Raw genomic sequence first — 25,649 nt, 5'->3', positions numbered from 1 at the left:
TATCTGATATAAGAGCTATGCATTAGATTTGAAACTTCTCACACTCCTTGGACCCGTTATTGATGCCATGTTTGATGAACAGTCTCATTATTTTGACAACCTCACCTTTGAAGTTTGACCAGATGGTCTTCTAAGCATTTCCCCTCTGTTGACACCACATCTTATCATCGTAACTTACTCAGCACCATCAACATATGCCATGCATGATCCATGAACTCGTGATATCATGAGCATGAACACGAAAGTTTCTACCTACCACATCCTCAAATTAAATGTAGCAACAAAATTCATTTGTTTGATTCCTTCTAAGTGCAAAGAGGTTAATCACCAAGTGAAAACACTATATAGTTTGAAATATTCTTATATCTTTAGGTTAAAGATCGAGAAGCTAATAACTTAGAGATCTTATTGCTCAATTGTTAAACATGAACATAGGGTCAACTATTTTCATATATTAATTAGGCTTAAGATTTACTATGTGTTCTGAAAATTATTTTTCCATGTCTTGAGGGACCGTGCGCTGCACGGGCCAACAACTAGTTAATTTAAAAATGTATTACTCCCTCCGTCCTAAAATTATAGTCATGTTTTTCAAATCGGGCATACCAAAATTATAGTCTTGTTTCTATTTTTGTCTATTAAGTCCACACTTTCTCATGTACTATATTAATTAAAAAAATGCATTGAAAACACAAAAAAAAAATCAAGTATTATATTTCACTTTCCCTTGTACTATAATTCTTTTTCTCATGTACTTTATTCCACTTTTCCATACAAATCAATTATATTAACACTATAATAAACCGGGTCCATGCTAAGTTAGCATGGACTTAGCATGGACCAGGGTATTATAGTCCTATCACGTTTAATTTGTGAGTGGGGTGTAACTGCTTGTGCGGTTGGGCGGGGTTTATTAGCTGAATTATTTTTTTACTTTTTGCGTCATTCACCTGCAATTCTCTCACTTTCTCTCTCCTCTTTCAACTGCTCCCAATTTCACTTCTACAATTCATTTTCAGTAAGAATTACTCAAATCACTTCAACAAATTACTTAAAACTAAACAAAAAAACACTGTGTTAGAGGAATTTCTGCTAAAATGGTGAAGAAGATGGTAATCATAGGTCTGAAAAACGACGTAGCTGGCGGTTCGTCGGAACAATCGGCGATTGAAGTGGTTGAAACTCGTTCACGACGTAATCAAGCTACGTTGACAAGTTCTGGTATGTTTTTGAAGTCATTTATGCTTTAATTTTTGAGTGATTTGATATGCATGTTGTTTTATTGAAATTAGGGTTAGTGTTTAAAACAGTTACTATAAGTTTTAATAGTAACTATGTGTTTAAAATAGTTACTATATGTTTATCATAGTATATATGACTTTTTATATTATCAACAGTTAAAGTAACTTTATGATTAAAAAAAATAGTACAGTTACTATATTATTATATTATGTACTATGTTATTTAGAGTATGTTTTTGTCCGTATTTTAGGTGTACAATAGTTACTATATATTTTTAATGGTTACTATATGTGTACAATAGTTACTATATTATTTTAATGGTTACTATATATGTATAATGGTTGTTATTTTGTTGAGTGATTTGAAATATTTGTTATTGTGTTGAAATTAAATTAGGGTTAGTGTTTCACATAGGTAGTATATAAATGATATAGTTACTTTAAATTATGTTGTGAAATAGTGTTTTTAATAGTCACTGGAATGTTCGTTGTGTTTATGTTAGTAGTAGTTTTTAGAGTAACTATATTTTCTAGCTAAAAAGTTACTATAACTTTAAAACAGTAACTATGTGTTTAAAATAGTTACTATATTTTTTAGAAAGTTATTATAAGATTAAAACAGTAACTATGTGTTTAAGATAGTTATTATGTTATGAACAGTTTCTAGTGACTTTTTGATAAATAATAATTATTATACGATTACATTATGTACTATCTTATTTAGAGTATGTTTTTGTCGGCGTCTTAGATAGTGACTATATGATTATAATGGTTACTATATGTGTACAATAGTTACTATATTATAATAATGGTCACTATATGTTTTATATAGTTACTATATGTTTTATATAGTTATTATATTTTTGAAATAGGTATTATGTTTATTTTATCATGATTTGTTACCATATGTTTATTTTCTTCATAGTTACTCTATTATTTATATAGTTACTATATGTTTGAAATAGGCATTATGTTTATTTTATCATGATTTGTTAGCATATGTTTATTTTCTTCAATAGTACGTTATTGTATGGTTTATATTAGTTACTATATGTTTGAAATAGTTACTATGTTAATTTATTATGTTCTGTGCATGTTTTTGATGTTATTCTATATTTTTAGTGATAGAGTTACTATATTATTATCACACCAACTATGTCTGCAACTATGTGACTAAATGACCATCAATAATATTTATAAGTATTATATCTTGTATAATAGTAACTATATGTTTGATATAGTTATTATGTATATTATAATGTTCTTTTATGTTTTTTGTTGTCCTCTATGTTATTATTAATAAGAGTTACTATGTTATGATCACATTAGCTATATGATCATAACAATAACTATATATGCAACTCTGCTAATATATGACTATCATTAATATTAAAATATACTATATCATGTATAATAGTAACTATATGTTTTTAAAAGTTACTATGTTATCATTTGGTTCTTTTTATGTTCTTTTTTTTTTGTCTCTATGTTATTGGTAATAAGAGTGACTATATTATTATGACAGTAACTATATAACTATAACAATAACTATATCTGCAATTCTGAGAATATCTTACCATCATTAATTATAAGAGTTATTGTATGATGCATAATAGAAACTATATGTTTTACATAGTTACTATGTTATTTTTTCACATTTAAATGTTAAATTATTAATTCATTTTATATATTGTTAATTCAGAAATACAAAGATGATTCATCTAGAATTGAAGTCGTGCAAAGAATAACTTTTGCAAGGAAAACAAAAGCAGGAGAAGAAGAAGAAAATTTTGACAACAATGAAAACCAAGGACGTGGTAGAGAAAAGAGAGGACGCGGACGTCGAAGGAGATGACGTGTTGGTGTAAAGGAGGGACGTGGACGTGCCGACGTGGCGATTAATTAGTACTTTTTAGTTCAAAAATATTTGAGTTTAATGTGGCTTATTGAATAGATGTAAATAATTAGAATGTCGTAACTAAAAACAATTAATCATGCAGTTAATGTTTTCTTAATTATTGTTCAAGAGTTATAATTACTCTTACTTTTGATATAGTTACTCTTTTTATTTCAGTAATTATATGAAATAATAGTAACTATAATAGAAAAAGTTACTATATGACCTCTAAAGCATCTATATTATATTGTTTATTTTAAAATATACTTCGTAGTAATTGTTGTACAATTAAAATTACTTTTCTATATGATTTAGTTACTCTTTGGATAGAATAGTTATTCTTATCGAAATGACTATATTATTATTTTTTCATAGTTACTATTATGAAGATATAGTTACTTTACAGAGCATATAATTACTCTTTTGATAAAATAATTATTCTTATCGAAATGACTATATTTTTTCATAGTTACTATTATGAAGATATAGGTACTTTACAGAACATATAGTTTCTAATTTTTTATATTATATTGTTTATTTTAAAATGTAATTCGTAGTAATTGTTCTACAGTTAAAATTACCTTTCTATATGATATAGTTACTCTTTGGAAAGAATTAATAGTTATTCTTATTGAAATGAAAATATTATTATTTAGGAAAATGTGTAATTATTAATCCAACCTTTGCCCGGTTTTCTTTAATTAAGCCTACCTATGCGATATTTCTAAATAATCCAACCTTTATGACCCAACTACTATTATTAAGCCTAACAAGTTACTAACCTGCTATATTCACCCTTACGTGGCATATAACAGTTATAATTTTATTATTTATTTTTAATTTTTCCCCCTCCTTTTCTTTAATCGTTGTTTTAATTTTCGTTCCTCTCTCCTCTGCGATTTTCTGCTTCATCTCTGCAATCCTCTCCATTATTTCTCTTCTACCTCTTCTCCACCATTGTTGATCCCTCATACCTCTCCATTCGAAGTTCATCAAAAATAATCAGCAATTGCTATGGCTGGGGTAAAGCAATTGCCTTTTGGATCTGGATCTTCTTCAAATTCAAGGTTTTTTTTTTCTAAATTTTCAACAAGACCACAATAACCAATATCCCACAACATAAAAAAACTATATTATTGCAACAGTTAGGGTTTTTACGAACTGACCATCAAGGAAGCCCAAAATTCAAAATTTACCAAAAAAGGAACAAAAACGCTAGGGCTCGTAAGTTCACCTTCAATTGTACGATTCTGGAGACGAATTTTGAAAGCGCGTGGATGAAGTCACCTATTTCCACAAGAAAATCGCTGATGATGTCATGAACCAGTACAATTCTGGTTGAAGCAGCAGTAATGAAGGAGAGAGGAATTGAAACACGGTACAGAGAAGAGAAGGGTTAAGGGTTTTTTGAAAAAAAAATGAAATCCTTGTTTAGGTGGCAAGTGATGATGACGTGTCCAATATTTTAGGAGGGAAACCAACTTCAGGTTGTCAACGTTTTTAACGTTGACTTTGTAACAGGTAACCGGTCATCCAGGCTTAATAATAGTACTTGGGTCATAAAAGTTGGATTATTTAGAAATATCGCATAGGTAGACTTAATTAAAGAAAACCGGGTAAAGGTTGGATTAATAATTACAAATTTTCCTATTATTTATCCATAATTACTATTATGAAGATATAGTCACTTTACCGAAGATATAGTTACTATTTGATAAAATAGTTATTCTTGTCGAAATGACTATATTATTATTTTTTCATAGTTACTATTATGCAGATATAATTACTTTACAGAACATATAGTTTCTAATTTTTTATATTATATTTCGTAGAAATTGTTCTACAATTAAAATTAATTTTCTATATTATATAGTTACTCTTTGGAAAGAATAGTTATTCTTATCGAAATGACTATATTATTATTTATTCATAGTTACTATTATGAAGATATAGTTACTTTACCGAACACATAGTTACTCTTTGGATATAATAGTTATTTTTATCGAAATGACTATATTTTTTATATAGTTACTATTATGAAGATATAGTTACTTTACAAAACATATAGTTTCTATAATTTACTCTTTTTGTCTACAAGAATGAATATATAATTAATCTTATTTTTGAAGTAGTTACTCTATTTTATAACATTAATTATATGATTATAATAGTAACTATAGAATAAAAAGAGTTACTACATGATATATAAGAATAACTATTACTATACGATAGAAATATTTACAATATGATAAAAAAGAAAGAAAACAAAACAAATAAACCAAGAATGAAAACCAACACATAACAATAAAAAAGAAAGAAAACAAAACAAAGAAACCCAAAATGAAAGCCAACACATAGCAGCAGGAGGCATAGGCTTTCACATCTCACGCAATAGCCTAGGTCTTCTTGAAGGTCCCGCTTCATATCTCGAATAAACTCGATCGCTTTCTCTCTCTTCGAAATTCTCCACCAGCGGTGATGATATGATGACTCCGGTGAACTTTCAGATTTGTTATCATCATTCTGCTGGAGTTGGATGCACGACCACGACATCGACTTCTGTCTCTCCTCGTCATCAATTAACCCTTCTTCTTCCATAACATCACACTCCTTCCATGGCTGCTGATTCTTCTTCTGGTCGTCCTTTCTACCACCGCCAAATCCGTCGTCATTAGAGGAGATCTTGCGAGACCCACTTCTGGGTTTGAGGGAGCCGGAGAATCGGGTGGAGGAGGATTCCCGAGAATGGCGATCGATTTGGGGATGACTCTGCACGTAGTAATCCGTCTTTGCGTGTATAATACCCGATTCACGCTAATTTACAAAAACACCCTGGTCCACGCTAATTATAGCGTGGATCGGGTCCATACAAGTGGGATTGAATCAATTATCACTCGTACTTTATTCCACTTTTCTATGTACTATATTTAATTTTTTATAAAACCTGTGTTTTTTATCAAACGGGACTATAAATATGGGACGGAGGGAGTAAATGCTTATCTGTAGTTTTAAGAGCTCCTTAAATCATTACCCTAATATCACCACTCATTACTCTAGTCCGTGGTTTTTTATTTTTACAGATTGAACAGATCTCTCCGCAGAGATAGGATATGACTCTAAGAGCAACTCCAATGGTTGGAAAATGGACCTGCTCACAAATAAAAAGAATATATGAGCAGGTAGCCCACCATTGTTGTAATAATGACATCAGCAGCTACTAAAATATTATAGCTATTTTAAACAGGTAGCTCAAAAAATAAAAGGGAAAATATATGAATTCAATATTACAGGGAGCTACAAGAGATTGTAGCCCACCAATGTGAAAGTTTGTAGCTTAAATTAATTGTAGCTAGAAATATGATGTGACAAACTTAGCTACATCACCTTATAGCCCACTATTAGAGTTGCTCTAAGCAGGTCGGATCGCCCCTTCCTTAAATTCTCAAAACCGTCACCATCTCAAATTCTTAACACTGAATTTTATCCAACCTCCCTCCCCCACTTCTCTCTCTCTTTCTCTCTCCTTTGACCTTTGATGAAAATGGCCACCAACGGTCAAGATTTCCCTTTTGAAGAAGCTACAATTACAGCCATCCATCAAGCGTTCTCCCAAAACAAACTCACCTGTAGACAACTTGTTGACTATTACCTCAACCGCATCGAAACCTTAAACTCTATCCTACGCGCTGTGATTGAGGTTAACCCCGACGCGCGGGCTCTCGCCGATGTTGCCGACGAGGAAAGATATAATGCCCGTCAAAATGGCGGTAAGTTGGGCGCTTTACACGGTATACCGGTGTTGGTGAAGGACACAATTGGAACTAATGATAAAATGGGCACCACAGCTGGGTCTTACGCGCTGGTGGGGTCAGTGGTGGCGCGTGATTCGACAGTTGTGGAGAAGTTGAGGAAAGCTGGAGCAGTGATATTGGGAAAGGCTAGTTTGTCAGAGTGGTATAAGTTACGGTCGATTGATCATCTACCAAATGGTTGGTGTGCTAGAGCTGGCCAAGGCGTGGTTAGTCCTCTTGATCTCCATTCTCCCTTTTTTCAGCATTTTATTCTTTCTACTTTACCTAAATTGAGTTTTACGCCAAGTGTGACTTGTTCAATGAATTCTACAAAATATTTGTGTTGTCCGATGTATTAGTGCTGGTATGATTGCACCCGGAGTTTAGATATCGAATTGTGTACATCGGGGTTCATTTGAAATGAGTACAAATTACCAAATGGGCAAGACTATTGCATGTTATTTTTTTGGTATAGTCCATTACCCACATGTTACTGACCCTCTTGTCCGGCGTACTCCAATTAAGGGTAAAGAGCTGGTCAAAGATCTGTTTTCATTCTCAAAAGTTGGGATTTAAACCTCCAACCTATTAGTAGTTAAGAGACAAAGTGACCGACTACTATGCCAAGATGTGTTTGCATGTATTTTAAATCTATAATATAGCTAATCTAAAACCAAAAGTGGTATCTATGTTGGTAGCTTAGCTTGTACATTACGCGGCGGGTGCAAATGAAAATACAGTTGTTATCATTAAGCATACGGATTTCACAATTTCCGTCTGAAATTAGTTGTCACTATAATATGGAGTAGTTCAGATTACTCTATCCGTGACGGTGTGACAGTACTATTGTAAAGAATGGCTTAATTAATCATTTAGTTAAGTTGATGATAGCCAGCCTGGCCCGAATTAGGTTGAGTTTGGGCATTGTTGATTTAATCAGTTCATTTAAAACCAACCATTAAAGTTTTTGGTTTGATCATTGTCCCGAACTATCATCCATTTATCCGCTTTACTTGATAGGCCGGGTTGAGTTACATGTTGAGATGTTCTTTTGGGCATTAAGATAATTGAAAGGATCGATAATAAGTATAAGAGGGGGTGAATCACAACTTGGGAGTTGTAAACTTGCAAGTTGCAACCATCTTGTGCAAGAATTTACATGTTGTTACTATTTGGACAGTCACAACCTCATAGTAATTGATGAAATTAGTACGGTGTTAATGATGATTATCATACCAAGTATAACTGGAAATATCTGATTCAAATTGATCTTAAACCTTGTAGAACCCATATGTAAAATCTGGTGATCCTTGTGGCTCAAGCAGTGGTTCAGCAATATCTGTTGCAGCAAACTTGGTGGCTGTATCACTTGGTACTGATACTCACAGCTCTATCATCTGCCCTTGTGATCATAATTCTGCTGTGGGTCTTCGGCCCACTGTAGGACTTGTTAGCCGTGCTGGTGTCATTCCAATTTCTTCCCGCCAAGACACTGTTGGGTACGCATAAAAACCATCTAACCTATAGACTCTAGTAAGTTAGTAATAATCCATTTCTCATTTCTAACAGAGTATTATAACATAATTGTTTTGGTTATGATGTGAATTTGCAGGCCCATTTGCAGGACTGTTTCTGATTGTGTACATGTATTGGATGAGATTGCTGGTCCTGACCCTAGAGACGAGGAAGCAACGACAAGATCATCGAAATTCATACCCCAAGGAGGATACAAGCAATTCCTTCAAGAAGATGGCCTTAGAGGGAAGAGATTAGGCATTGTTAGACATCCCTTTGTAAGTTCTTTACATGAATCCACTGTGGCTCAGTCCTTTGAACGCCACCTCAAAACATTAAGGTAAAGCTTTTGAAACACTAGTGAGATCATTTTGTATGTTTGTTATCCATATCCATACTCATTTGTGATTGTTGAATGAAGTTAGTAAGTCGATCATGTGATGAAATTTTGTAGGGAACGAGGCGCAATATTAGTAGACTACCTTGAGATCTCACACATTGCTGAGATTCTCAACCCTCATCATAGTGGCGAAATAACAGCAATGCTTGCTGATTTTAAGCATGCGATTCCTGAATACCTCAACGAGCTTGAATATTCTCCTGTGAGGTCTCTAGCAGACATCATTGCCTTCAATGAGAAAAATCCTGAACTGGTAGTCTTAACATCCAAAGTCTCTTAGCTTATTTATTAGCCCTCATTCTTCAGTTTTCCCTAGACAACGTACGAGCAGATTAGTCTAAAATCTTGTTTGTATTACAGGAGAAGACGAATGAGTACATGCAGGATGGGTTTATCAAGGCAGAAAGTATGCATGGAAACGAGGAGGAAATAGAGAGCATAGTTGAGCATCTCGACAAGTTGTGCAAGGAAGGATTTGAGAAAATGATGGAAGAAAACAAATTGGACGCAATGGTGACACCGGGAACAAAGGCTATCCCGGTGATGGCTATCGGAGGGTACCCTGGGATCACAGTTCCGGCTGGTTATGACGAACAAGGAACTCCATTTGGCATCTTATTCTCAGGGTTGAAGGGAATGGAACCAAAGCTCATCGCCGCTGCTTATGGGTTTGAACAAGCTACTGTGGCTAGGAAGCCTCCCCTATTTCATTCACCTGAATGGCACGAAGATTGAAGGCTAGCTTGCCCCTACAATATTTGTTATTGTGGTTAAAATAATTGATTATTCATGTGTTTTTTTGGGGATACAAATTATACTTTGTGTTAATTCTAGCTATTGTGGTTAAAAATGGAAGGAAGGAAGGATATCTCCACCAGCCTTCAATCCCCCATTCAATCATTTGATAGCGAACACATATTACTCACACTCTATGTCTCTATGGTTACAGTAAGAGTATATGTTTTGGGCTTTACTGTTACCTTCCTCGGATAGCCCGGCCCATTTATATAACTTGTACTAGAATCGGGTAATCGCTAATTGCTGTACCCGGGTACAGCCAGCTCTGGCTGTACCCCCCAAAAACGACACGCTCATATTGTTTGTTCATTCTTGTCGACTGTTTGTTCTTTTTTATTGTACTGTTTGTTCATTCTTATTGTACTGTTTGTTCTTTCTTGTTGTACTGTTTGTTCTTTCATGTTGTTTTTAAAATTCATCATCAAATTTTTATAATTGTTGTATTTTTTGTTCTTTCTTCTGGAATTTTATGTTCTTTTTTATATTGTTTGTTCTTTCTTGTTTATTTGTTTGCTTATAATAATCATATGGTTAATGTTCATAATTAAACTCTTCATTAATCTTTTATTCTTTCTTTTTGTATTGTTTGCTCTTTCTTGTTGTACTGTTTGTTCTTTCTTGTTGTTTTTTAAATTCATTCATCAAACTTATTGTTGTATTGTTTGTTCTTTCATGTTGGCTTTAAAATTCATCATAAAATTGTTCATAATTGTTGTATTGTTTGTTCTTTTTTCTGGAATTTTATGTTCTTTTTTATATTGTTTGTTCTTTTTTGTTGAATTATTTGTTCTTTCTTGTTTATTTGTCTGTTCACAATAAATATATGGTTAATGTTCATAATGAAATTGTTCACTTCATTGGTCTTTTTATGTTTTTACAAGCGCCTATATTGTTTATTTCCAAATAAATAAATAAATGTTCATTTTCAAAATAGTAAATGTTCATTCCAAATAAATAAATAAATGTTCATTTCCGAAATAGTAAATGTTCATTTCCGAAATGGTAAATGTTCATTTCCGAAATAGTAAATGTTCATTTTTGTACCAGTATTTGTTCTTTCTTGTTGTATTGTTTGTTCTTTCATGTTGTATTGTTTGTTCTTTCATGTTGTATTGTTTGTTCTTTCATGTTGGCTTTAAAATTCATCATAAAATTGTTCATAATTGTTGTATTGGTTGTTCTTTTTTCTTGAATTTTATGTTCTTTTTTATATTGTTTGTTCTTTTTTGTTGAATTATTTGTTCTTTTTTGTTTATTTGTTTGTTCACACTAAATATATGGTTAATGTTCATAATGAAATTGTTCACTTCATTGGTCTTTTATGTTTTTACAAGCGCCTATATTGTTTATTTCCAAATAAATAAATAAATGTTCATTTTCAAAATAGTGAATGTTCATTCCAAATAAATAAATAAATGTTCATTTTCGAAATAGTAAATGTTTATTTTTGTAGTTTATTTCTAAATAAATAAATAAATGTTCATTTCCAAAATAGTAAATGTTCATTTCCAAAATAGTAAATGTTCATTCCAAATAAATAAATAAATGTTCATTTCCGAAATAGTAAATGTTCATTTTTGTACCAGTATATTAATGTTCATTTTAAACAACACAAAACGACATCGTTTTGGATGGGGGTACAGCCAGCTTTGACTGTACCCGGGTATAGCCAAAAATTTGCGAGAATCGGGTGTGTTAATAAGTTGTAGTGAGCCGGCTATGAAGAAAAATGAGCTAGATGCATAAATGCATTTGTGAGTTGTGAGTCGCAATTTGGATTATACACCCGGGTGCACAGTGCTTATCGTGTACCCTGTTGAACATTTATTGAAAATTTAATAAACATGGAGAATGATTTCAATGTATATGTACTAGTGAAATATTTAAACTATATGTTCTATGGATTTGAACTACATGTTCATTTGGTATGAATAATATGTTCTTTGTATTTGAACTATATGTTCATTTAAAAACAGGGTGCATAGTGAGCATTGTGTACCCAGGTGCATAAACCATATTTTGGTTGTGAGTCGTGACACCGTGCCAACTACAAATCTACCAGAATATCAGGAGCAAAATAAGATGCAATCAAGAAAAGTATTTGGAAACTAGAGGTTAGCTGGTTGTATTAGTTTCAGCTGATTATATTATATGATTTGACTAGCTGATTACTCCCTCCGTCCCGGAATACTCGTAACGGTTTGACTTTTTGCACTATTCACATAATTTACTTTGACCCTATTTTATTTATAGTATATGAAAATAAGTATTAGCATATAATATATTGTTGGCTTCATCTTAATATATATTTTCAAAATATTAATATTTTAAGTTTATATATTATATAATTGAAAGCATTGATGGTCAAAGTTGTGTAGTGACAAGCGTGTCCAGTCAAACCGTTACGAGTATTCCGGAACGGAGGGAGTATATTAGTTGTTTGTGTAAAAGTAGCTTGTAAATAATATTTGGTTCCGTTTCCAATTGACCCCAATATACCACCATTGAAAAACAATACCAAAGTTTCACAAATAAAATAAAAATAATAATACAACTCAGTTTAACCGAAGAAGAAAAGTTAATTGTTACAGCCATGTATTGTATATGCCATTATGCCTTGCCTCCCCTCTAGGCCCTAGCTAGCTCTCTCGTTTGAGAAAATGATAAGTATATTTGTGATTCAGCTCTTGGTCTTATGGGCTCTATGGGAGCATTGCCAAAGAGCTTTCTTATGCACCAAAAAAAAAAAAAGAAAAAAAAAAGAAAAATGCCCTGGATTTCTTTTCTCTGGGCATCAAGTATATTATGAACCCCACCAACCTGTGTGGATGACAAAAATAATCCACCTTTTCTTTTTTGGGTCGTTTTTATGATCACTAAAATTCAATTTTTATGTTAGAGTAGTAATTTAACAGGTATTATACCATATTGTAGTACGTGACGTAGGTAGTAAGATCAGATCAATCTTCTAGAGGCAGATTTATGGAAGTCGTCCCTTGTGTTGCGCAAAGATCAAATATGTCTTCAAACATTGCACCTTTCATATATTCCTTGAATTTGTCACACCCCAAGTTGTTCATCTCTTGTTGATGATGATGGTCTATTGGCTTCAATGCCATTGTTGTCTCTGATAAATTCATTTGAGGAAAGTCATCAATCGCCAAAGGTGGTAAATTGAAGTAATTGTTTGCCATCTGCATATCCTGAAAGATGATGCAACATTTATCATGCACATTAGTACTAGTATACACTATTATTAGAGTAAGTTTAACTAACAAATACAACTACATTTCTAGCATATATAACTCCAACTATTTTTCTTATCCCTTCCATTCATCTAAAATACTCGTAATATTTTCCAAATTTCTAGACATACTTTAAGTTGAGTGCACTCTAACCAATACTCTTTCTGTTTGATTTAGTTATCATGTACGTAGTACACTATTAGTTCAAATAATAATGTAACACTATTAACGAGACAACTAATTAAGCTACAGTATTATTCAGGATGACTGAGGGAGTACTCTGAATTATAAACGTGATGAAGAAGATTCGGACCCAATTGGGGTAGGAAGAAAAGAGGAGGATGTCTTGTTCTATAATCAGTACAGATTTGAAATGCTACACTCACAATATAATAATAGTTAGCATTTTCATTTAGTACCAAACATTATAGTTTGGTAGAAGAAGAGTAGTTGCATTTTCTCATGTAGTACCAACACTACAAGAATTTGTATCTTTAACGACAACCTAATTACGACGGGTCAAAAATCCCGTCGCACTAACAACCAAACAATGACGGGAATAACCGTCGCAAATGTCTTTTACGACGGGTTTACGATGGATTTACGTCGGGATTTCTATTAACGACGGCCCCCTTTTATGACGGGTTCGCGACAGGAAATCCCGTCGTTAATCAACAATTATTGGCTTTTCGCGACGGGATTTTCCGTCGTTAATAGTACAATTTCTTGTAATGCAAACAACATAGTTCTGTAACGTGGTTGCATTTTTATTTGGTACCAAACAATATAGGTTGATACTCACAAATCAAAGATAAATGTTATTTTTCGTGGGTTAGACTCAATTTATGACCTGATGTTACCATTTAGCCCTTACTATACCATCTGAAGTTACTATTTTGTCCTTAGTATACCATTTCTAATCTCTATGGTTAGAGAATTAGAAAACCACAAAAAAGAGTTAATATTTTTTATGAGAAGTGGGGAAAATGAGGGAGAAAGTAGTAAAAGAAGTTAGGAGCAGTCAAAAGAAGTCATAGAAGTTGGTGAAGAAAGCTAGATAGATAAAGGTTTCAATTCTCCAGTCATAAACTGAGTGAGTGAGTCCAAGCTTAAATTAAGAGAGATGATAATCAAACTTAGCTTTATGAAAAGAAGGAAGCTAAATCACTACTTGAAACAATCCTTTCTTACTTTTATTTAATTAGGATCAAAAGAGATACTCAAAGGAAAGTCCTTATCTTACCTTTGTTGGACCATTTCCAAACTATCAGAGAAAACTCTTCTTGTACTTTACTTTTTATGGTTTGTGAAACTAATCATTACGGAGTAGTAGTTTTCTTCATTCATATTCCTTCTTTTTTTTTCAATAAACATAAAATTAAATATAAAGCTACTTCACTCTGAAATTTTAGCATCAAATAGTACTATCTCTATCCCGAATACTCGCACTGGTTGACCGGCATATAATTTAAGGCAATTTAATTAACTAACTTATTATTTAATTAAGTGGTACGTAGTAGTTGATATTAAGTATTTTTTTTTAACATAGTTAGTGAGAAATGTGTTAACTTTTTTGAGAGGGGTGGGTAGATTTTTTTAATGTTATTTTAGATGTTAGGAATACAAGTGGGACCTTAGGTAAGTGTGAGAAACAACATAAAATTAGAAAAAAAAAAAAATGTCAATTATAGAAAAGGGGCAAGGAAAACGGGACGAGTATTCAAGGACGTAGGGAGTAAATATATAGTTTATTCAATGAAGTAATTTGATAATTAATTCCTAATTTTGTACATATTTATAAGGTACTCCGTAAAAATTAAAAATATTTCTTATTAAACTTTAACCTTATTTTACTAGATCTAAATGCACTGGATACGTGTTTTTTGTTTCACATTTCAAAACATGATGGAAACTCATATACTTGGTACTACATTGAAAATATTATTGTAGTACGCAGTAATATGTTTGTTCAATAATTTTTTGAATTTTATTTTGAAGTGCTTAAGCTATGATTTCTCTTCAAAAATAACGTATGGTGAAATCAGCTAGTGGGTTTTTTTTTGAAAGGCAAAAAAAAAAAAAGGAAAAAAAAAGGAAATTAAATGATACAGAGTACGGAGTATGAAAAACTACTTTTTATTTTTAATGAGAGAAGAGCACTAAAGCAACAAATGTAACATAGGGCCGCAGTATAAAAGAAGATACATGCTTAAAGATTTAAAGCTTCATGATTTATGGCATGACTTAGTTTGTAATTTGACCTCATGATTCTTAAAGCAGTACAGTAATCTATATGCATGAATATATTAAAACTCAAATATGATGCTTTAATAATATGATCTTTTAACTTTTTCTCATTCAAAAATTACCTGGTAAAGATTTGATGAGTAATCAAACGCAAACGGATAGAAATGTGCTGAACTATTAGCTTCATCTGCAGCGAACAAAGGGGCTTGTACATCATGATCAGTACTTAGAGCACTTCCTGTAGGTGTCCCTTCTTGATTAGTAAGCTCTGAAGATGCCTCTGAAGGAAACTTAGTAAATAACCCATCATTGTTATTGTTATTATCAAGTCTTAACAAGTGTTCTTGATTCTGGTTTGTTTCCCTAATTCTTCGAGAATTCTCAATGCCGCTTGTATGATTATCCCTTTGTATATTTTCGTCTATGCATTCGTTATCTGGGATGAACACATCTACTTCTTTCGTCCTTGGATTGTTTTGAATTGTCTTCTTAAAAACACGGCATAGAGCGTATGATTCCTATAAATTAAATTAATTAAGTTACAAATAGTAATATCATATACATCTGAATCAAGTTTCTAATATAATTATTATGATGTTTGTTTAGTGAGACGGGAATGTCAGGCATGCATTTTATTGGTTATTTAGCGTTACTATCACTCTAAAAAGTATTTCTATGCCGGGTGATTTATCACATGTAAAGCAAAATGTGAAAGATTGCACGGTGCACCCTTGTAGACTTTAAATGTGCTGCTATTACTCCTTATAACCAATAATTAATCTGAAGAATATATAAAGGGTGATTTCGTATTCTTAATTCAAATGATTTATTTTCACTAACTCATACAGTACGTAGTACTACGTATAAATTTAGTTAATGTATAAATTTATTGAGATTAACATCTATTAAAATCACAGTTTATAAATAAAGTGGACAATCCTTTTTGGATGAAGCGAAATGGAAATGTGGTAAAGCAAATTATACTGTATTTTGCAGTTTAATAAAATGTCATGAGTTAGGGTTAAAATGTTATTTTAATCAAGGGATGAAACTAAAGCGGGGTAATTTGAAATATATTCAAATTGATGGGAAGTGTACGTAATGATACATGAAAAGAAGTGTTTAAGAAAAGCTGGAGGTAAATAAGAATAATAATTAATGAATGATAAAAATGAAATTAGATCTAGGTTATGACGCGGCAATGCCAGATAAAGACGATCGAAGATGATGATTGCATGATTACTGTCGTCTACGTTTGCTGGATGGATCTCATGCATATAATCATGATTTTCTAAAGAATCTTGTCATGCAACGTTCTTTTCTTTTCTTTTCTTTACTGTTTGATTCCTTTTATTTTCTTTTTTAATCGTTTTTTAATTACCAAAATCTACAAACCCTAGATCACCATACTCGTACTACGTCCCCCTTATAGTTATTTTATCTTTCCGATCCTTTTATTGTTTTAAATTTATTTCTCCTCTTTTGAGGGTTTTATAAGATTGCGTTGTAATGTAAAAAGAATCTTACACGGTGTATCTGAGAGTACTCAAACGGGTGCTTTAATTTTAGACGTACGTGTCATACACGCGCCAAATAAGAAGCACTTAGCGTATTGAGTACTCTCTGGTGCACCGCCATATTAATTTACACTTCTAGCTTACTATACTTGATCATAACTGATCAGATGAGTAATTTTTTAGAATGTAAATTTTTATAAAACAAAATGAAAATATGTTGGACATTAATATGGAGTAATTTGAATGGGGATGTAATACTAATTAATAGGAAGAAAACATAAATTAGGCATAAGGATGAAGGTGCATACCTTAAGGGAGGGAGTAGAACCAGAAAGAGATTCAAGAAGACGGTATTCATGCATAACCCAATTAGTCCTATGCCCATGAGGAGCTCTCCCTCTATAATAAACCAATGTCTTCTTCATCCCCACTGCAGTCTTCTGTGAGTGTACGGGTCTATCTTTCCCTGTCGCCTTCCAGTAGCCTGCCCTTGTTGCTCGGTTCGTTCTTGACCCATTTGGATACTTCCTGTCCCTTGGGCTGAAGAAGTACCACTCCAAGTCCTTCCCCGGTAGAAACGACTTATCTACATCGATCATTCAAACTAACTCACTTAAATTCTTTTCTTTAATTCTTATTGAATCATAATAGCTAAATATATAACAAATTAATTAATTCCAGAAGAAGAGAGCTAGTATCAGATGAATTAGTTAATAGAAAAGTAGGTACCTGGTAAATCCCAAGGCTCGCATTTGTAAAGATCGATTTCAGGGATAATTTCAAGGTCAATTTTACGACCAGTGATCTTCCTATCAAGGTAGTAAGCAACCAACTCTTCATCAGTAGGGTGGAACCGAAAACCGGGCGGCAGACTCACTGGAGCCATATAGGAATTTTTATTTTAGTTGGGAATGAATTTGATGGACAAAAAAGTGTACTAGTAGCTTAGCTAGTGAAGAAGAAGTTAATATGGTCTTTTTTGGGAAAGGAAGTGGGGGTGGGGGTGGGGGTGAGGGGCCAAAGAAGAAGAAGGAGAAGACAATCTTGTACCTTATTGAAACTGAAATTATATAGAAGCTACTGTTGGGATCGTAACTAAAGTTGAACCCTATATTTTTTGAGATTATAAATTTCCAAACTTTATACTATATAATTAAATAATTTCATAAAATAACGTTACATATATGATATATGTATGTAACACCTTCTCCTCTGTTCTTTGTATATGCTTTTGCGGCCTTTGCCCTTTGCTTTAATTTCCCTTTTCCCATCATAATAAATGTAAAAATGTTAGTGTACCAGCAAAGTGAAAAGAATGACAACCAGAGAGAGAGAGAGAATGACAGAGAGGTGTGCAAGTTAAGACAAAAATACAAGTGAGAAGAACACAAAAGGGAGTGTGATCAATAAAGATAGTTTGGATAAAACATGATCAATCCATCAAGATTGTAGGCTCCAATAATGTTCTCCTTTTTAACGTTTTGGACCCCCATCCCTTGGTGTAAAAATCTATATTAGATGCTTTTGTTTCTTAATTAGGACACTTACATTATTTTTTATATCATTTGTTGTAAATTAAGGAACCCATGATGTCAATTAATTAATTTGGAACTTATTAGGAATTAATTACAGTGTAGATGTAATTTCAGTGTGTATTAGCTAAAGCTTCTTAATGTTATTAGGTTAAGGAGTACGTTTATGGTATTAGAGTTGTGTATATAAATAATGTTATATCAATATACGTAAAGGCCATTCTCCTAATCCATTACTACGTATGAGTTTAACGGAACAACTTGAGTAATATTCAAAACTTGCAATCGCTAGTGTTTTTAGCATGCTATGTACGTAGGCCGGCCAAAGGAAAAGATACTTAGTAGCTTCTATCAATTATGAATACATACTTCATCTCTAATTATGCGCAAAATAAAGTAGCTAAACTATGTACACAGTTTAACCTGACCTCTAGGGAAATAGTGCCTACTAATTAATATGGACTACAATGATGAGCGTAGATAATTATAAGGGCCTATAAGATAAAACTTTATAAATACTAAGGTACGAAGTATATACATCTCATAAGACGCGTGTAACTTATTGTACATACATGTAAAAGATCCATGTAAAAAAGCCGGCCTAGATTAGGTCAAACAAATGCATGTAAAAGATCCATAAATGTGATAAGGTACGTTCTTGAACTGTTCGTTACGTTAGTTACAGACTTCCATTGTTTGTGGATTATGCATGTATTTCAGTATTTGTATGTGAAGATATCCCAATTTGGACATACACGTACTTTTATCGACATAAGCAATCAACATTTACAGCAGTTTCGGGAAGCCTAATGAAAGGACTAGGCATGCTTTTGTCAACAACTTTACCTATTTGAGAATTGAGGTGGGGTAACTACCAGTTTTGAATTACCAACTTATTATTGGAATTATTAAAGCAATCAACGACTATTACGTCTAAATTCAAAATCATTAGTAAGATATGACCCACAAGCAGTCAAGCACCACTCACGAGTCATGACCCGTTTTTTCAATTCTCTTGGAAAACAATCTTTTTGAACCAATAGTAGTGTTATTTCCTTAATACACCAAGTGCGAAATATATTATTTGCAGCTACGTGTACATCTAGTGTACAAGATTCTCTTGTATAACACTATTAATTTGTTGACACGTCATCAAACCCACTAAAAATTGAGAATGAAAAACAATAAATGTGTCATTTCAACCAATAGAAAATCATGGTGTACAAACACTGGGTGTACATGTAGTAGGATCCCAATACTTCATCGTCTCTAATTATTTTATTAGCTGGGATCATATATTTTTGCTTGGAGTTAGGTTTTAGAAAGTAATTAAGGTTAGAACAATCCATTGTCTTCAACTACTTTCAAATATGATTGGGATAAACTGATAAAATTCCCATACCTTTCAATGTTCATGATAATATAAGAACATAAGTGATATAGAATGTACTTGTATTAAATTCTAAACAATGGAAGTATTATTAAAGTTCTATTATCCCATACTATATTGTTTGACCCATCTGTTCTTAATTAAAGTATTCAATATCCGTTACTGTTCACAACTCATTTCGGTATATGTGAATCATGGGAATTTTAGTAATGAGAAAAACTATTACTCTGGGAATGTTAAAAAACCGCCACTGTTCATAACTTGTTCTGGTATGAGAATTACGGGAATTGTGATAATGAGAAAAAATATTACTTTGAATTTTTTTAAAAAACCGCCACTTTTCATAACTCGTTTTAATATGTGAATTATGAGAATTGTGATAATGAGAAAAACTACTCCCTCCGTCCCGGAATACTTGAACCGGTTTGACCGACATAAAGTTTAATACAAAGTAATTGACTTATTATTAAATAGATGTTACTCGTAGTTGATAGTGGGGTATTTTTTAATATAGATAGGGGTATGTGTCAACTTTTTAAAGGGAGTAAGGGGGTAAGGGGTAGGGTGCATGCGACCACAAAATAACATGTGAAGGGAGTAGTTGATATAATATTAATTAAAGTTTACCATTTATAGAAACCGTTTAAGTAATCCGGGACGGCTTTATAAGAAAAGTGGTGCAAGTATTCCGGAACAGAGGGAGTATTAATTTGGGGATGTTAAAAAATCACTATGTAGTATGTACTACAAAGATCTAGTCCTAGTATCTCTTAAGAATTTCAATAATCGGATAACTTTAATTCTTTGAAATTTACCAAATGCATGTTAATATAAATGTGCAATAATGATTAAAAATGAACAAGGTTGATAACTAATTATAAAATTAAGTAAATAGAAGAAACTTAAAGTCTAAATTTAGAGTTAATTAAGAAGTATGAAATGCCAGCCCAAGAGTATAACTTTGGCTTTAATGGATACTAAATACAGAGAGAGAGAGAGAGGCGGAGGGGGTAGCATTGGGTGTGAAAATCCATAGGGAGGATAAGAAGTTTCCCTGCTTTTGTCTGCTCTCATTCTAACATCAACCAGATGGGCCCCTTTAAAAGCCATTTGTGTACCCCACTTAACCGTCCTATTCCCTACCAACACGCAATTCTAGGATAATCTTTTTAATTAATTATTCTAATCCGATCATCACATTATCATAAATCATAATCATGTGGTTCGTCGGTTTTAATAATATCATCTTCTCTACTCTATTGGGTTATGATTATGATAGAGTAGCAATGAAGTTGATCATAATACGATATAATTGTCTCTTGTTTAAGAACAAGTGCAGCTTTCTTTAGAGAACATTGATCTCAATCTCTCTGCCCTAGGTCTCTTCTTCTTAACTAAAGTGCTCTCTTTATACTTAAGAATTAAATTACTATACCTTGTTAGTTGTCATTGCTATGGCGGTTGTGGTGCTACCTATAACTCTACTAGGTTATAGACATACTTAGTGATTTATATTCGGTATGACTGTGTTCTCTTTATATGAAATCTCCTGAACATATTGTAAAATATTGAAACATATTGAGTCTGGTTGAGAACTAAACAAGTACGTTATTAGAACTAAATGAATCTAATTGAGCCTTGGTTGCAAGCTAGAGAGCTAGTAAACTTGAGAAAATAGCTTATTGGATCTCGTTGAAGCTTATTATATCTTATTGGACTTGATTGAAACTTAACTTACTTATTGAACCTTATTTTTATTTTTTTGTTGGTATACGGCACGAGACCTACCTCGTGTGACATAGGCTATGTGCCTATGTTTAGCCAGGTTCTTAAAGACTAACATGGATTGACACATGTCTAGCCGCATTCCTAAAACTTGGCACGACATGACAAGAGCTTAAATTAATTAGGGTTAGATGATCAATCTGAAGCAAAAAGGAAAATGCATGTTTAAAGTGACATGTAAGTGGATCAACATGCGTGACACAATAAGAAGGGAAATTTGACACTCTTGTTTGTGAGTAAAGACACAATTTACTGTGCTCTTACATATGGGAGTGCCAATATTGATCCCTATAAGCATGACCTATGAGTCTATGACTCTATGAGTTATACGTGTTGTTATCCTTAATCTCGAACGAGGGACAAAATACGCGGCACATACCGCACATTATTGGTTACCAACTTACACTATAAGAAATTGTACCATTAACGACGGGTAATCCCGTCGCTAAAGGTCAATAATTCTTGATTAACGACGGGATTTCCCGTCGCGAACCCGTCATAAAAGGGGACCATCGTTAATGGAAAATTCAGTCATTATGTGTCGTAAAAGACATACAACGGTTATTTTCGTCTTTGTTTGGTTGTTAGCCCCGTCACAAAAAGCTTTTGCGACGAAATTTTTAACCCGTAATTATTAGGTTGTCATTAAAGATACAAATTCTTATAGTGTTACCCCTTTAGCTTACGCATTTACTCGATCGATCGAAATATCTTATACTATTAGTTTTAGCTAATACTCCGTACTTTTTTGTTGTTGTTGTTGTTGTTGTAAAAGTCGTGGTGATGTTTGTATCAGATGTGATTTCAAAAATGTTGACGTATAATTGAAAACAATTTGATTTTATTTAAGAGATGAGCTCAGCTGCTAATCAAAGAGTTGTAACAACTTTTACATTCATTGAAATAAGCGGAGGAGTCATTCATTGGCTCATAGCTGCAAAAGATTGCTTTGAAACGCCCCCCAAGTAAGGCTTTTACTAAAATTTACCATGCCGTTTAGATTATTGGTTGACCAGCTCGGTAAAGAACTAAAGGGTAACTGCATTTTTTCTTTTGGCAAATACTCCATAAAATAAAAAGAAGAGTAACAACATTATTTAGCTGCGTTGAATAATCATGAGTGTGGAATTAGTAAGATCTAACGCCACTAAACATTATATATCAGTGTAATTTTTTTTGAATAAATAATAGGCTTAACCTATTAAAACATCATACTCCGTATATCTAAGTGGAACATCTTTTGGTTTTATATACAAGGTGAACTCTCTCCTCCTAATGTATGCGGCCTATGCCCATATATTTAATGAAACTCTAATATAATATTAGAAAATTAACTTATATTATTTCAAATACTAATTTGAAAGTGTTTTTTTATTCATATGAGAAGAAGGACCTTCAAAAATAAATAAAAAACAACACAAACAAACATAAAACTATCTGTTCCGGGTGTGGAATGAGAACAGCTGACTGTGGGATACTGGATTCCTGTCGAGAGTGCCGGTTGGTATCTGCACAACAGAATGGATTAACTAGCCTCGGGGGTGGTTCGAGGATCCCCCCTCCGATGCTTAAGTAAGATTACTGAGAGATTAAGAGATGATTAAGAGAGTAAGAAAGAAGTGTGTTTAAGTGTTTTTGTACCTCATAGCAATAAATGAGGTGCTCCTTATATAGACCAATCCAAGGGTACGATCAGGTGGGTCCCTTGTGTTTAGATAGCGACCTGTTGATAGTGACCCTTGGTTGGTTATCTTCATGATAATGCCGGTAGGGGTCTTTCCAATATTGCCGGTAGCCCTTCTGTTCCTAATATGACCAGATTATCTGCAGGTTAAGTTTACCTACGGGGAGTTCTGCCGGTACCAAGTGGTGCCGGTAGGACACCCCGTACAACTAGCCCCCTCAGAGTAAGCGCATATATGACAATTGCTGCGCTTGCTCTGATTAAACCGGAAAAAATAAGTACTATTTTGATACCTGGTGGTACAACTAGCCCCCTCAGAGTGAAGTGCGGGCGTAGACTGTGTTGCTGGTGTTTTTGAGGAAAGACCGCGAACAGTTTGCCGACTGCCTTCGCTCTGAATGAAGAATTACATTGCTAGGTCCTTTTGAAAAAACATTCGGGCGACTAGCCCCTTAATAAGAAAAAATATTTGGACGACTAGCCCCTCTGAAAAAAAACATTTGGATGACTAGCCCCATTGAGAAAGAATATTTGGACGACTAGCCCCTTTAGAAGGCATTTGGATGACTAGCCCCCTTGAAAAAATTTGGACGACTAGCCCCTTTAGAAGGCATTTGGATGACTAGCCCCCTTGAAAAAATTTGGACGATTAGCCCCCTTAGATAACATTTGGATGACTAGCCCCCTTAGAGAACATTTGGATGACTAGCCCCCTAATAAGAAAAAATTTTTGGACGACTAGCCCCCTAATAAGAAAAAAATATTTGGACGACTAGCCCCTTTAGAAAAGAAATATTTTTCGGCAACTAGCCCCCTTGATAACATATTAGGGCGACTTTGATAATATTAGGACGACTGGCCCCTTTAGAAAATTTTTGGCAACTAGCCCCCTTGATAACATTTGGATGACTTTGATAAATATTAGGACGACTGGCCCCTATAGAAATTTTTTGGCAACTAGCCCCCTTGATTAAAGATTTGGACGACTTGCCACCTTGAAGATGCTGTGGGTGACTAGGCATTATTTGAATTTTTATCTTGCAAGTGGCGGGAGATTGTTACCCACGTTCTCCCACGTGGCCTTCATCCCGAGCATTATTTGGTGCGCTTAATCTGGGTCGTTGATTTCGAGTGTAACTGACCTTTTAACTGCTTGACTTACGGGTCGTGACGTTTCGCATACCCCTCTTTGACCCATAAAAGCCCTTAACCTCTTCGAGATTTTTTATTTCGCCCACTTTTTTCTTGAACTTCCGACCTTTCTCTCTCTCTTCCCCTGGGGTTTTTCGCTGAACTTTGTTGCTGTTTGATTCTCAAGCTTTTGCTGTTGTTGTGGTTTGAATTTTCCAAGGTTTATTAGCCTCCCTTTTCGTTGTTACTGAATTTCGGGTTTTTCTTCCTCTCTTTTATTTTTGTGCTTGATTTTCTTTCGTTTCTGTATTTTTTGTAGGTTCTCCTTGTTTTTCTCTTTCGCGTGCTTCATTTGTATTTCAAACTCCATAAAAACAGTAGGTACCCCCTCCTCTATTTTGCTACTCTTTGCTATACATATATTTTTGTTTTTGCTTTTCTGTGGTGTCAAATTTTTTAATTATCCGCCGCCTTAAAAACAAAATGACCAAAAATTTGGGTGGGGACAACCCTTCTTCTCAGCCTTTTGGGTTTACCGGTTGGAGTGTTCCTCAAGAGAGTAATTGTAGTTGGGCCCGGGAGGAGCCGTACTATCAATCTAATTTAAGACGGACTGCCATTCGTGAGGTTTATGACGAGGGTTTGAATCAGGCTGAGAGAGAGCGTTGTTATGCCCTACATCATCTGCGGGCTCGAATGATACGGGAAATGAGGTCTCATGAGCATCCTATTCCGGCTTCTGAGCCTGCTTTAGATGTTTCTCCCCTTTCGGTGCGGTATTATATTCGTGATTACCGGGAATTCTTGGATTCCGCCGGCAGTGGCCACGGGCAGTATGGAACTAATACTGGCAACTTCGGTGTTTCTTTTGGTCAGGCTGATAGGATGGCTTCCGAACAACCGGCTAGCACTAGTGGCCGCCGCCCTGGTAAAGAGCCTGTTAATGATGATATTGATATGGCTACCGGCGAATACTCCGATGGTGATTCCATCTTCGAGGATTCCGCCGGCAAGGATGTTGATGATCATAGGGGTGATGATGGTGATGATGCTGGCGTTTCTGGTAGGAATGACGCAGACACTGGAGACGACGGTATTGGTTCACATGATGACGATCCGGCCGACGTGATAGTCGCTGAAGTTCTTGCGGATGAGGCTAAAGAGCAGCCTTATTTTACCGACGACTCCACGGATGTTCATAGGAAAGAAGAACTCCCTCCCTTAAAAAGTCTTCCTCGTACAACCGCGATTTTGACGACTTGGCGCGATCTGATCATAGAGAAGAATCATGTGGTTCATGGAGGGACCTTTCTTGGATTACCGGCTGAGTATAAGCTGGTAGTGCCGGATGAAGGTGCAACTATATTTGACTGTCCTCCCGGCCATATTGCTGTGTATGCGAAGCATTTCGATTTTGGGCTTCGCTTTCCTCTGCACCCTTTTGTTGAGAAAATATTCCGGGCTTGGAATGTCTGC

The 25,649-nt window shown here is 34.0% G+C and overlaps 2 protein-coding genes and 1 long non-coding RNA gene across 3 annotated transcripts; 2 read left to right on the top strand and 1 right to left on the bottom strand.

The window, feature by feature from the left end:
* The first annotated feature begins 964 nt into the window (after positions 1-964).
* On the top strand, positions 965-3,370 carry LOC130459973 (uncharacterized). The gene is made up of 2 exons (XR_008919746.1): positions 965-1,221; positions 2,944-3,370. It is a non-coding gene; the product is annotated as an uncharacterized lncRNA (long non-coding RNA).
* Positions 3,371-6,525: 3,155 nt separating this feature from the next.
* On the top strand, positions 6,526-10,000 carry LOC110786527 (probable amidase At4g34880). Its single transcript, XM_021991085.2, has 5 exons — positions 6,526-7,156; positions 8,214-8,428; positions 8,542-8,784; positions 8,899-9,097; positions 9,205-10,000. Exons 1-5 carry the CDS (start codon positions 6,674-6,676, stop codon positions 9,577-9,579), a joined length of 1,515 nt encoding a protein of 504 aa, XP_021846777.1. The 5' UTR covers positions 6,526-6,673; the 3' UTR covers positions 9,580-10,000.
* A 2,146-nt stretch (positions 10,001-12,146) lies between these two features.
* Positions 12,147-17,678, bottom strand: LOC110786486 (NAC domain-containing protein 54). Its single transcript, XM_021991043.2, has 4 exons — positions 17,381-17,678; positions 16,960-17,237; positions 15,257-15,652; positions 12,147-12,845 (listed from the first exon to the last, which is right to left on the bottom strand). The coding sequence occupies exons 1-4, from the start codon at positions 17,535-17,537 to the stop codon at positions 12,603-12,605; spliced, it is 1,074 nt and encodes a 357-aa protein (XP_021846735.2). The 5' UTR covers positions 17,538-17,678; the 3' UTR covers positions 12,147-12,602.
* Between the last annotated feature and the right edge of the window lie 7,971 nt (positions 17,679-25,649).

This window comes from Spinacia oleracea, chromosome 4, assembly GCF_020520425.1.
Source record: "Spinacia oleracea cultivar Varoflay chromosome 4, BTI_SOV_V1, whole genome shotgun sequence".
NCBI lineage: Eukaryota > Viridiplantae > Streptophyta > Magnoliopsida > Caryophyllales > Amaranthaceae > Spinacia > Spinacia oleracea.
This window is presented reverse-complemented; position numbering and strand designations above follow the sequence as displayed.